The sequence below is a fragment of the Lynx rufus genome, unplaced genomic scaffold, assembly GCF_022079265.1.
Source record: "Lynx rufus isolate CCGP_SWC_20201006 ecotype Redwood Valley unplaced genomic scaffold, mLynRuf1.p SCAF_11, whole genome shotgun sequence".
In the NCBI taxonomy this organism is placed as follows: Eukaryota; Metazoa; Chordata; class Mammalia; order Carnivora; family Felidae; genus Lynx; species Lynx rufus.
The window spans coordinates 1,300,396-1,313,940 of NW_025814825.1; the positions used below are offsets into that span (position 1 = coordinate 1,300,396).

Here is a 13,545-nt window from a genome sequence, read left to right on the forward strand (position 1 = left end):
AGCTTCAAGTAATACAACTTGAAGCCCAGAATTGTGCTGCCTCCAGCTTTGCTTTTCTTTTTTAAGTTTGCTTTGGCTATTCAAGTTTTTTTGTTGGTTTCATATAAATTTTAGGATTGTTTGTTCTAGCTCTCTGAAAAAAAAATGCTGTTTGAATTTTGATAGGGATTGCATTAAATGTACAGATTGCTTTGTATTGCAAAGTAAGGTTTTTAAGTTTATTTTGAGAAAGCAAGAGAGAGAGAGAGAGACAGAGAGAGGGAGAGAGAAAATTCTAAGAAGGCTCTATGCTGACAGCATAGATGTGGGGCTCGACCTCACAAACCATGAAATCATGACCTGAGCCAAAATCAAGAGCCCCACGCTTCCCCAAATGAGCCACCCAGGTGCTCCCCGAAGGGAAGTAATTTTTATAGAAAACTTCCAACATATTAGGTACTGGCACATTATATATATCAATACCAATTAATTTTGATACATCCAAAGATGTATTGACAGAGGAGGGAACTGAGGTTTAGAGAGTTTAAAGTGGCTTAGCCGGGGCGCCTGGGTGGCGCAGTCGGTTAAGCGTCCGACTTCAGCCAGGTCACGATCTCGCGGTCCGTGAGTTCGAGCCCCGCGTCAGGCTCTGGGCTGATGGCTCAGAGCCTGGAGCCTGTTTCCAATTCTGTGTCTCCCTCTCTCTCTGCCCCTCCCCCGTTCATGCTCTGTCTCTCTCTGTCCCAAAAATAAATAAACGTTGATAAAGTGGCTTAGCCACTGTCATGCAATGGGTAGGGGTCAGAGTGATCAGTCTACAAAGCCCATGCCCCTCCATCAACCCTGGGGTGCCTCCCAGTTTATGGGAGTTCAGGAGGTCTATCTTCTAGGAAGATATTAATGATGAGATCAAGACTTGGAATTCTGGGGCACTCCAGCTCTTGAGAAGAGGAGCTAGCCAAAGAAAAGGGAAAGACCCACCATGGTGCTATGGGTGTGGGTGAGTACTTTGAAAAGCAAAAGGGTGTCCAGCCGTCAAATGGTTCAAAAACATCAGGAAGGATGAGGAGTGAATTGGATCTGGTAATTAGAAGCTCAAGTGTGACCTTGGTGAAAACCAATTCTGCTGGTGCTGAAAGTAGAAGCCAAGTTTAAAATTTTTTTTTAATGTTTATTTATTATTGAGAAACAGAGAGAGACTGAGCATGAGCATGGGAGGGGCAGAGAGAAGGGGAGACACAGAATCTGAAGTAGGCTCCAGGCTCTAAGCTGTCTGCACAGAGCCGGACCAGGGGCTCCAACTCACAAATCCTCACAAACCTGAGATCATGACCTGAGCTGGAAGTCAGACGCTTAACTGATTTAGCCACCAGGCGCCCCAGTATAAGCCAGGTTTTAATGAGCACACAAGTTCATAAGAATTGAGGGAGTGAGGAGTGTCAGTAGACCGTATTGAGTATGAGCTGTGTCAACAAGGTTAGGAGCCAATAGTGATGGCATACCTCAGAATTTGGAGTTCCAAGGAGGAGCAGGCATGAGGGATTAGCAGTGGATAGAGCAGGATAGAGTGGGCGCCTTTTGAAATAGGAACTCAGGAGGTAAGAAAGGAGTCATAATTGGTAGGTCTGTGCATGTGTGAGAAATTTGGGCAGTTTATACGGTTGAAAGTGAAATCTACAAAAGTAAAAATAAAGGATCAGCTGCAGCACATATTGGAAATCCCTGTAAGCTTACAAATTCCTAATTTGTTATCCCTCTTTTACAGATTCGGTACTTCAGGTTCAGTAACTTGATCAAAATCAAATTGCAAAGACCAACTCATGACCGCGAAGTTCTTAACCTAGGTTGAAGTCAGCAGTAACTCGACCTCGCCAGCGGCCGGCGGCCCGGGACACGGCTGGAACTACACTTCCCAGTGTGCCAGGCTGGGCGGGGCGCGAGCGGGGAGGGCGCAGGCTCCTTCCCAGAAGCAAAAGCGGAAACAAAAGAGTCTCGCCGGCGTCCCCTCCCGCACACTCGCGCACACTCGCGCTCGGGCGCACTCGGAGCAGTCACCGGCTGCCGGAGCGAGTTGGCGAGCAGCGAGCCGGGGACCTGCAGGGTTGATCCAGCCGAGCGGAGAGCGAACAGAGCCCACGACGACCCTACGTCCCCGAACTCTGCAGCCGCCCCCAACCGGCCGGTGTCCTCGCCGCCCTCCCTGACCCATGGCGCTGAAGAGGATTCAGAAAGTGAGTGCGGAGGCCAGGCCTGGAGCGGCGGGGTGCGCTTCGGCTCCCTGTCCACACTTACCCGGGCGATGGTCCCGAAAGACGCGCTGAGAGGGCACGAGATGGGAGGGTGGGCGGGGATCCGGCCAGAGATGCCGGCCCGGCCAGAGGGCACTGGATAGGTGAGGTGGGAGCAGGAGCAGGTCCCCGGTGGCCGGAGGTGCTTGGAGGCGGGGGCCCCGCTGCGGGCTCGCGCAGGAGCTGAGCCGGGAGCCCTAGGGTGGACATCCTTCTCGGGCTTCAGACCTTCCCGAAATCTGTGCTTCACGGTCACGACTGGATTTTGCCCTATACCGGTCTAGTTTTGGCCCCTGTCATGCTGTTTCCTCCACGCTGTTTCTTAAGCGCGTTCTCTTATGTTCTTGCTTCCCCGGGCTCCGGGAGAGGGCAAGGAAGGTGTGGTGGGCCTGCAGCCTTTCTCCTCGGTGCTGTGGGTTTGTTCTTTTTCTCCTCTGCGGTTGGCTCCTGCTCAGATCCCCGAACGGGCTGGAAAAGCCCATTTGGGGCCCAGAAGCCAGGAGAAGCCTCTTTGCCTCTTCTATTTTGGTACCTCTTCTGCTGCCACTTCAGGTCACATAGCTGTAGTGAAAACATAGTTGCTGATACACAACAAGATGACCTCCTGGCTGTGATTCATCGTGAGTCAAGCCAAACAGGTTTTTTACCCCTTATGATAAACTTACATGTAAAGTTCGAAACACAAAGAAACTGCCACAGTTTAAGTTGTTTGATGCTTTGACACATGAGTATAGAATGAAGAAGAAATGTGTATGTTCATTCGACAAATATTTATCCATTCCAACTCTGTGTAAGGAATTATCTTCTCTTGCATAATACTGTATTTATTGCTACTGTTTCAGATGTGGACATCCCACAAAATTGGGGTTGGGGCATTTTTTTTTCTGTTCAATTTTATTTTTTGTTGGGTTATTGGTCTGTTCACTGACACAAGTTTTAAAAAGGTTTTATAGCTATAGTTTATGTGGAGAACACTGAGAATTTATATCTTAAATGGGGAATGTTTCAGCAAGTTAAGCCAACAACAGACAGCATGCCTTGTAAATAATTTTAGAAGAAATCAGTGCTACAGAAAATTTTTATTAGGTTTTTCAGGCATGAAGTGATAGAGATATATATACATTGTGCTGTCATCTTCTAGTACAGAGGACAGCAACTTTCAGGTCCAGACTTTTTTGTTGTTCAAACACTGAATCTGTAAAATACTGTGTGTGTGTGCGCGTGCCATTTGAGGGTCTTTCACTATAAAACTAACATCATTAAAACTAACTAATTAACTTTCACTATAAAAGCTAACACTCCACATCTATTGATTAATGTTTTCTGATTTGAAGATAATGCAATTATACATTCAAAATTATCCTAGTTTTGAAGCCCTAATCAGCATCTTTGCCATGCCTTGTATACTTACAAATGATGATGTAATACTGGCTTACATTTGAATTAAACAACACACATGTTCCAAGGAAGTTTTAAAATTCCATTTCCTCCTTTCCTACTTGTGACAATTCTTCATAAGACTTTGCATATACCATTGCTTTTAAATAATGTAGAATTTGTCCACAGCAAGTAGACAAAGAAAATGGACACTATTTGTGAATACTTTACTGGACAGTTGTCCGTCACCATGCTGAACCAATGTATTTGGCTTATATTTAGAATATGGAATACACCCAAATCATATTTTTAATTTATAACAGAGTTGCCTGGTAAAAAATAAAATCACATAAAATTGATGTTAGGCCTGTAACAAATTGATATTTTGGAGAATAAATTGGGGATCACATAATGTCGCATCTCTATGTGTCAGTCTTTGGCTTTCCTTTTTTGTTATCAGAAAAGTTGACTTGCACAAATCTCCCTTTCCACTAGTCACATGTTCCATTCCCTCAAACTTTAAGAGGTGTTATTTTGTTTGATTTCCCACTTTTCTTACTTTTCACACCTTGATTAGAAACCAGTTCCAGGTAAGGTGTGCTGTTTGCCTTATGAACAGTAACAAAGCCTTTTTTTATATCATCAGTATATAAATTTATATTTGAATCTTGGCATGTTCCAACCAAAGAAGATGAATATTAAAGAAGATGAATATTAACTTTTGGCCTTTCTCTGTAAGTGTATGAAAATAACACTATCCAATACCTGCCAGGTCATTGGGTTGTGATTTTCCTTTCCTAAAGTGGCAGACCTTAAAGTTGTGTAGAACTACTGAGAACTCTGCATTTTGGAGTTGAATGGAGGGTAGGGGCAGCTTCAGAATAGCTTTGGAACTGCTTCTAGGGTAGCGTATTAGAAATAACTGTGGGACGTTTTCAGACTGTCCCCACTGTTGTAAATGGAAAGATGTTGAATCCCTCAGATAGGCTGCGGTGGAAAGAAGGTTGAGAATTATTATTCAGAGAAGGAACCTGAGGCCAGGAGTGAAGGAATGCTTTGTTTAAGTTAATCTCTGAAGAAGTGACTTGAGAATGTTGAAAAAGTCATGACTTCACGTTTCTTTACCTCATGTGAAAAGATTAAAGATGGTTGAATTAAAATTGTATGTATATACGAAGCATGTAGATATCAATGCTTAAAATATATTTTTATAGTAAAGTATGCTAAATGACTTAATACTCTTATTTAGACATCCAGTGCCAGTTTTGCATTTCAGCTCATAAATTTACACACCCATACCCTATTTTTTGATACAGTAGAAGATGTTATCACAGTCACCTAAGTCACTAAAGGGAGAAAGTTTGGACAAAGTCTGAGGAAAGATACCTAAGATATATTTGAAAAAAGAGGATAGTTTTTTAGCTGGGCATCTATTATTTTCTAGAATTATTTCTAAGTGTTTCTCTTATCAATACTATGTTTAATCCTTGATAAGCTTTTGTTGGAAATCACTTTTAAAATTATGAATGTTATGTCATAATACTGCATGTTTTGAAAACCAGAAGAAAAACAGGAGATCCTAATATAGTCATTATTATCATCTTAGTATATTTTTTTCTAGATTTTTTTTATTTGATAAATTGAAGTTATGATCATCATACTATCATGATATGATATTGCTTTTTTGGTCTTTTGAAAAGTGAAACAAAGAAGTTTTGTTTTGCAAATATAGCAACACAGATAACTACTCCTTAGTGTATAGTTCTATCCTCAAAATGGAATATTTGCTTTTTTAATAGTAATTTGACTTAAACTTCTTATGTAAGAAGATTAAAATACAACTTTATAAATGTTTTGAGCTGCTGAATTTTTTTATTTGTACAATTCCACAATATACTCTTTATATCAGTCTGGGAGATCTTAGGATACTTCAAAAAACAACCAAGCCCTTTGTGGATAGAGCATCAAAGAGAAGAAGATCTGTTTTTTTATTTCTCGCTCTGTGACTTACTAGTCTGTTTCCCTATCCATATAATGATACTGTAGCTAAGTACAACCAGCATGTAATATATAATGATTACTCTGTGATAGATGCTGTTCTAAGTGTTTGACATATATTAATTGATTTAACCATTAGTGAATCCAAGAAGTTGAAATAATTATTATCCCTGTTTTGCAGATGATGCAGCAGAGGCACAGAAAGTTGAGTAATGTATTGAGAATCACATATCTAATAAGTGGCAGTGCTAGGGTTCAAAACCAGGCAGTTGGCTTCAGATTCCATGCTATTAACCATTTTAGTACATGGCTTTTCTTATCCAAATGGACTTATATCTATTGTATTTAAATTGATAGACATATAGAGTCAAGTGAGTTTATGGTCATGATTTGCAAACTGGACTATTCTATACATATGTAAAGTGGTATTTAAACCTTGGCATATTTAATCATTTTCACTGATGCATCACACTGTGTTGTGCATTTTATTTTTTTTTTATTATTATTTTTTTAATGTATTGTTGAATTCAGTTTGCTAGTATGGTATTGAGAATTTTTGCAACTATGTTCATCAGGGAAATTGGACCGTAGTTCTCTTTTTTTACTGGTGTCTTTACCTGGTTTTGGTATCAGGATAAGGGTGGCCTCATGGAATAAATTTGGGAGCTTTCCTTCTGTTTCTATTTTTTGGAATATTTTGAGAAGAATAGGTATTAACTTTTCCTCAAATGCTTGGCAGAATTCACCTGTGAAACCATCTGGTCCTGCACTTTTGTTCATTGGGAATTTTTTCGATTACTGACTCAATGTCTTTGCTAGTTATCAGTCTGTAAATTATACTTAATTTTTTGTAAAGTGTCCGAAAGTCACAGCTCACATTGAAGACACAAATTTGAAAGAAATGAATGAAAATGTCCTATGGTGTGTATAGCATAATATATATGTTTGCTGTACTTTAATTACAAATTTAATTAACTTCATTTATGAATTAATACTATTTCTTGCATAAATATGATAACTCCTATATAAATTATGGGATGTTATAATATACTTTGAAATAAAATTTTTTTGCATCTATTGGTAAGATTTGCTTATAGATTTATGTGTTAAGAATCTGTACGGTTTTAGTCTTAGTATTAAATGTTCCTCAAAAAATAAAGACTATACCTAATTATATATAATTTTAAGTAACATAAAAATAAAATGTCAGTTAGTGTTAAAATAATTGGCTAATTTGTATGTGTCTAGTTCTGTGAGATAATTTTTCTTTTTTTCTTTTTTTTTTTTTTACAAATTATTTTATTTTATTTATTTATTTTTTTTATATATATGAAATTTATTGACAAATTGGTTTCCATACAACACCTGGTGCCCTCCTCAATACCCATCACCCACCCTCCCCTCCCTCCCACCCCCCATCAACCCTCAGTTTGTTCTCAGTTTTTAAGACTCTCTTATGCTTTGGCTCTCTCCCACTCTAACCTCTTTTTTTTTGTTTTTTCCTTCCCCTCCCCTATGGGTTCCTGTTAAGTTTCTCAGGATCCACATAAGAGTGAAACCATATGGTATCTGTCTTTCTCTGTATGGCTTATTTCACTTAGCATTACACTCTCCAGTTCCATCCACGTTGCTACAAAAGGCCATATTTCATTTTTTCTCATTGCCACATAGTATTCCATTGTGTATATATACCACAATTTCTTTATCCATTCATCAGTTGATGGACATTTAGGCTCTTTCCATAATTTGGCTATTGTTGAGAGTGCTGCTATGAACATTGGGGTACAAGTGCCCCTATGCATCAGTACTCCTGTATCCCTTGGATAAATTCCTAGCAGTGCTATTGCTGGGTCATAGGGTAGGTCTATTTTTAATTTTCTGAGGAACCTCCACACTGCTTTCCAGAGCGGCTGCACCAATTTGCATTCCCACCAACAGTGCAAGAGGGTTCCCGTTTCTCCACATCCTCTCCAGCATCTATAGTCTCCTGATTTGTTCATTTTGGCCACTCTGACTGGCGTGAGGTGATACCTGAGTGTGGTTTTGATTTGTATTTCCCTGATAAGGAGCGACGCTGAACATCTTTTCATGTGCCTGTTGGCCATCTGGATGTCTTCTTTAGAGAAGTGTCTATTCATGTTTTCTGCCCATTTCTTCACTGGGTTATTTGTTTTTCGGGTGTGGAGTTTGGTGAGCTCTTTATAGATTTTAGATACTAGCCCTTTGTCCGATATGTCATTTGCAAATATCTTTTCCCATCCCGTTGGTTGCCTTTTAGTTTTGTTGGTTGTTTCCTTTGCTGTGCAGAAGCTTTTTATCTTCATAAGGTCCCAGTAATTCACTTTTGCTTTTAATTCCCTTGCCTTTGGGGATGTGTCGAGTAAGAGATTGCTACGGCTGAGGTCAGAGAGGTCTTTTCCTGCTTTCTCCTCTAAGGTTTTGATGGTTTCCTGTCTCACATTTAGGTCCTTTATCCATTTTGAGTTTATTTTTGTAAATGGTGTGAGAAAGTGGTCTAGTTTCAACCTTCTGCATGTTGCTGTCCAGTTCTCCCAGCACCATTTGTTAAAGAGGCTGTCTTTTTTCCATTGGATGTTCTTTCCTGCTTTGTCAAAGATGAGTTGGCCATACGTTTGTGGGTCTAGTTCTGGGGTTTCTATTCTATTCCATTGGTCTGTGTGTCTGTTTTTGTGCCAATACCATGCTGTCTTGATGATGACAGCTTTGTAGTAGAGGCTAAAGTCTGGGATTGTGATGCCTCCTGCTTTGGTCTTCTTCTTCAAAATTCCTTTGGCTATTCGGGGCCTTTTGTGGTTCCATATGAATTTTAGGATTGCTTGTTCTAATTTCGAGAAGAATGCTGGTGCAATTTTGATTGGGATTGCATTGAATGTGTAGATAGCTTTGGGTAGTATTGACATTTTGACAATATTTATTTTTCCAATCCATGAGCAGGGAATGTCTTTCCATTTCTTTAAATCTTCTTCAATTACCTTCGTAAGCTTTCTATAGTTTTCAGCATACAGATCCTTTACATCTTTGGTTAGATTTATTCCTAGGTATTTTATGCTTCTTGGTGCAATTGTGAATGGGATCAGTTTCTTTATTTGTCTTTCTGTTGCTTCATTGTTAGTGTATAAGAATGCAACTGATTTCTGTACATTGATTTTGTATCCTGCCACTTTGCTGAATTCATGTATCAGTTCTAGCAGACTTTTGGGGGAGTCTATCGGATTTTCCATGTATAATATCATGTCATCTGCAAAAAGCGAAAGCTTGACTTCATCTTTGCCAATTTTGATGCCTTTGATTTCCTTTTGTTGTCTGATTGCTGATGTTAGAACTTCCAGCACTATGTTAAACAACAGCGGTGAGAGTGGGCATCCCTGTCGTGTTCCTGATCTCAGGGAAAAAGCTCTCAGTTTTTCCCCGTTGAGGATGATGTTAGCTGTGGGCTTTTCATAAACGGCTTTTATGATCTTTAAGTATGTTCCTTCTATCCCAACTTTCTCAAGGGTTTTTATTAAGAAAGGGTGCTGGATTTTGTCAAAGGCCTTTTCTGCATCGATTGACAGGATCATATGGTTCTTCTCTTTTTTTTTGTTAATGTGATGTATCACGTTGATTGATTTGCGAATGTTGAACCAGCCCTGCATCCCAGGAATGAATCCCACTTGATCATGGTGAATAATTCTTTTTATATGCTGTTGAATTCGATTTGCTAGTATCTTATTGAGAATTTTTGCATCCATATTCATCAGGGGCATTTTAAATCTCTGGTCTCAAGTAACATATGCTGAATCATTTAACATGGTAAATGAGTAATATAACTTTGTTTATTCTTGTTCTGTCACTTAAAATTTTTCTCCTCCAAAGGGATTTAGAATAATTGTTTGGAATTTATAAATATTCTGTCAAAGTATCATTTCATTGTGAAGTTTTCATTTGAGAAAACTATTTATGAACTGATACAGCTGTTTAGTCCCTCTAGTGGCTTTGAGTAGCAGTCGACTGTTCAGATGACACAAATATGTTAGGAAGACTTGCAGATTACAAGATTAGGTCTAGGACTCCAGATTCTTTCAGTAAAGAAGGATACAACTTTGGGGCACCAGGGTGGCTCAATCTGTTAAGCATCCACTTTGGCTCAGGTCATGATCTCACAGTTCGTGGGTTTGAACTCCCATGTCCGGGTCTGAGCTAGAAGCTCAGAGCCTGGAGCCTGCTTTGGATTCTGTCTCCCTCTCTCTGCCCCTCCCCCACTCATGTTCTGTCTCTGTCTCTCAAAAATAAATAAACGTTAAAAAAAAAGAAGGATATAATTTTAACAAAAATTTTAGAAAGGAAGAACACAGTATTTATGCTTCTTGGTAGATGAAGTGGTTTTCCTTGAGATGAAAGGAAGAAAGTGTTCTTTTTCTAAAAAGCCACAATGTCAGTTTTTTTGGCTTCTAAATCTTTGCAATTAAGCTCAGTCTTCCTTTTACCCTGGGTATCATGTATTTTTCTTTCTTAATCACAACAAAAGTGTAAAAAAACAAGATAACCTATTATAGGTAAAGAGTTCTGAGGTCCTTCTCTGTGGAAATAAATAGCATAGATCTAAATGAAGCTGTTTATGCCTATTTTAGGAAGCCAAACACATATTATAAAAACCAAGTTAGCAGGATGTGGGATTGCCCCCACTAAAGCAGAGTAGCATCCTTACATGCTTTAGTTCCCTGAAATACACATAGAAAGCATATTTAATGAGTGCTACTAATCAAAATAATAAGCCTGGTACTTTCCATCAAACTGAATTAATGGTTGTCTATGATGTATTAGCTCTCCTGTCTTCCCACCTTCTTTTTAACAGTGGGTGAACTGATATTACATTAATTAAAAACAGGTATTGAGATACTTGTCCTGTCTCCTCTTAACCTTGTGATGCTGGAATAAAAGATGCTAGAATATACAATCCAGATTTTCAGGGAATTGGAGGGATCCTCAGGCTACCTCAGAACATCTGTCTGAAGGCAAAACAGGTTCTATTTCTAGCCACTCTTGGTCAAGATGGCCTCTGAAAAGCTGAACTTTTTCTGCATTTAATTGGTTCTGGGATGAATTTGAAGGTTCTGTTAAACACATTACACAGTATTAGAGGCTACTGTGTTCTGGAGTTGTCCTTTGTATGGGGAGGAAGCTACCATCCTGAAGCTTAGTTTAGTGCTACCCATCGTGTTTCTGGATGTTTCCTCCACTGCTCTCTATTCATATTATTCTGTTTTTTGTTTTGTTTTGTTTTGTTTTGTTTTGTTTTGTTTTGTTTTGTGGCTCTTTCCCTTCAGTGTACCACATTGCTTATTAGATGCCTAGTATCCTTTCGGATTTATGAAAACCTTTCCAACAGGGATAAGGTTGGTGTGTTGCTTCCTTCACTTTAAACTTACTTAGTAGTGCAAACAATCTGACGATTCTCAGTGCAAATGACTACCTCCTTATGTGAGCGGAGTCTGGATTTTGTTTAGAGGGAACCAAAAAGACCTGATGGCCTGTGCTCATTGTTCTTCTCTAAACCAGTAAAATTCTGGCCTGTGTTTTTGCTTCCCCTAAATTTTGATGTGTTGTATTTTCATTTAGTTAAAAATATTTCCTAATTTCCCATTTGATTCTTCAACCCTTGAGTTGTTTAGAAGTATATTATTTATTCTCCCAATACTTGTGATTTTACAGATAGTTTTCTTCTCTTTTCAGTCTTTTTTTTTTTTTATGTTTATTATTGAGAGAAACAGAGCCTGCATGGGAGGGGCAGACAGAGACGGGGACAGAGGATCTGAAGTGGGCTTCCCTCTGACAGCAGAGCCCAAGGTGGGGCTCAGAATGACAAACTGCCAGGACCTGACCTGAGCCGAAGTCAGACCCTTAACCTACTGAGCCACCCAGGCGCCCCCAGATAGCTTTCTGTTATTGATTCTGAGTTAATTCCGTTATGAACAAAGAAATTGTTATTTGACTCCTTTTCAATATTTGGGATTTGTTTTATGGCCCAGTGTATGGTCTGTACTTTATCCTTCCATAATAGTGATGCCCTTCAGATGCCCAACATAGCTTTTGAATGAAAATATTTAATGAATTCCAGACTTCATTTTGCCAGTTTCTGGTTGGTGTCTGTAGAGCCTAGCTTATTTCTAAGGAATGAATGCCAAACCTTCCCGATGTCTTCTTGCACTTTTATGAGCTTCCAGAACAGGAGTGATGAAACCAATTTAGTGGGTCATAAACATCATTTTAAAAAATGGAATAGAAAATGGAATATTAATGCTTTAGGTATAGTAAGAGTGGTAGTGTTTCATGAAACTTTTTTTTTTTAATTATATATTTGTGCCTGTGCCGTGTGCCTGTGTGTATGTGTGCTAGGTTGTACTATATGTATCATATTTTTCTTGTTATGAATTGCTGTAAGAAAAGTATGAAAATGATTGTTCAATAGCATAAGATCCTTAGGTAAAATTAATATTATCAGAAATATATGCCACACATTCGTATGTGTGTATATATAGAGAGAGCAAATGGACATACATACACATAGAAACACATATACATATATATATGTATATATATATTCACATATACAGTATAAAGTACTGTAGCCTTGGAAACCATTGTATTTGCTACAAACCGCCAATGCTCATTGTTTTCTACTAAAAGTTGTAGCATTTGTGATATATAACCACAGTATTCAAGAATAGTGCTGAGTGATACTGATTAATTGATTTATTATGCAAATACTTATTAAATGCCTGCTGTATAACAGTTATTTGGGATAGAACTGTAAGAAGTGATACATAATAAATATTTGGCAAATATTGAAAGATATGTTGGTCTTTTAAGTAGTTTTTAAGAAATAGGCTGCTAGCTTTTATTCTTTCATTTTTTTTCTTTCTTTTTTTCCTGAAGCACCTTTCTTGGTTACTATGAAGTAAATAGTAACTTTTAATAATGTAGCATTGAAAATGCTCTATGTTGCATGTTACATTATGTGTTAGAATTGTATTATGCATTTTGAAAAGTTGTCTGTAATTTTTTATCATGTTTTTCTTGCCTCGCAGAGTATCTTTAAACAAAAACACTCCTCAAAGCTTATGGAGTAGTGTTCATTTCTAACCTTTTGTAAAATTAGAGTTCCTGGGAAAAGATAAAAAGAATCCCTTTTCATTTCCTCACTTGTCACACTTTTGTGTTTCTTGAGTATGGCTGAAACTGTACAAGTGGCCTTAATTCAAGTACCAGAGTATTGTTGGCTCCAATATTGATTGAGAATAATGGGCTGTAGTTACTGTAGCCTTGAGGTGAGTATTGTTTCAGGGTGGGGAGAGTGCTGGAGTGGAAATCAGATGGTCTGAGCCTTTGTTCTAACTTTGGCTTTATGACCTTGGCCAAGATACTCATAGTCTTTATTTTCCTTATCTAGAAATGATGCATTGAACTAGATCATTTCCGTGGTCCTTTCTGATTTATAATGAGTCTTTTAAGATGTCTTACTCTTTGATTAAAAAGCAGTTATTTGTGATGCAAATAAGATATATTTCTGTTTTTGTACCAGTATCATAACAAGCTTTTCTAATTCCATTTAGCTTCCATCTGTTTCACAGGTATCTTTAAAGTATAGAGATCGTTTTATCCACATATTTAGAAAACTGCCTTATACAGCTACCTTCCATGTAGTAGATTTTTTTGGATTCTAGTTAATGCATTTATGGAGCACCTTCTGTATATAAGGCATATACGAAATGAAATAAGGAGATACATGGAAAAGTGATGTATAGCTAGCATGAACCTAAGAAATTTAAAACTATTAATAGTGAGAAAGATACCATAATTATTAGGTAGACTTATGAAAGTACAATAAGGAAAATGTAACGTA

The 13,545-nt window shown here is 38.4% G+C and overlaps 1 protein-coding gene across 1 annotated transcript in view; it reads left to right on the top strand.

The window, feature by feature from the left end:
- The first annotated feature begins 1,986 nt into the window (after positions 1-1,986).
- UBE2D1 (ubiquitin conjugating enzyme E2 D1) overlaps positions 1,987-13,545 on the top strand; it is a 32,296-nt gene continuing 20,737 nt past the window's right edge. The window contains exon 1 of the mRNA XM_047072808.1: positions 1,987-2,210. Within this exon, the coding sequence (XP_046928764.1) occupies positions 2,187-2,210 (24 nt within the window). The 5' untranslated portion in view covers positions 1,987-2,186. The remainder of the gene's footprint in view (positions 2,211-13,545) is intronic.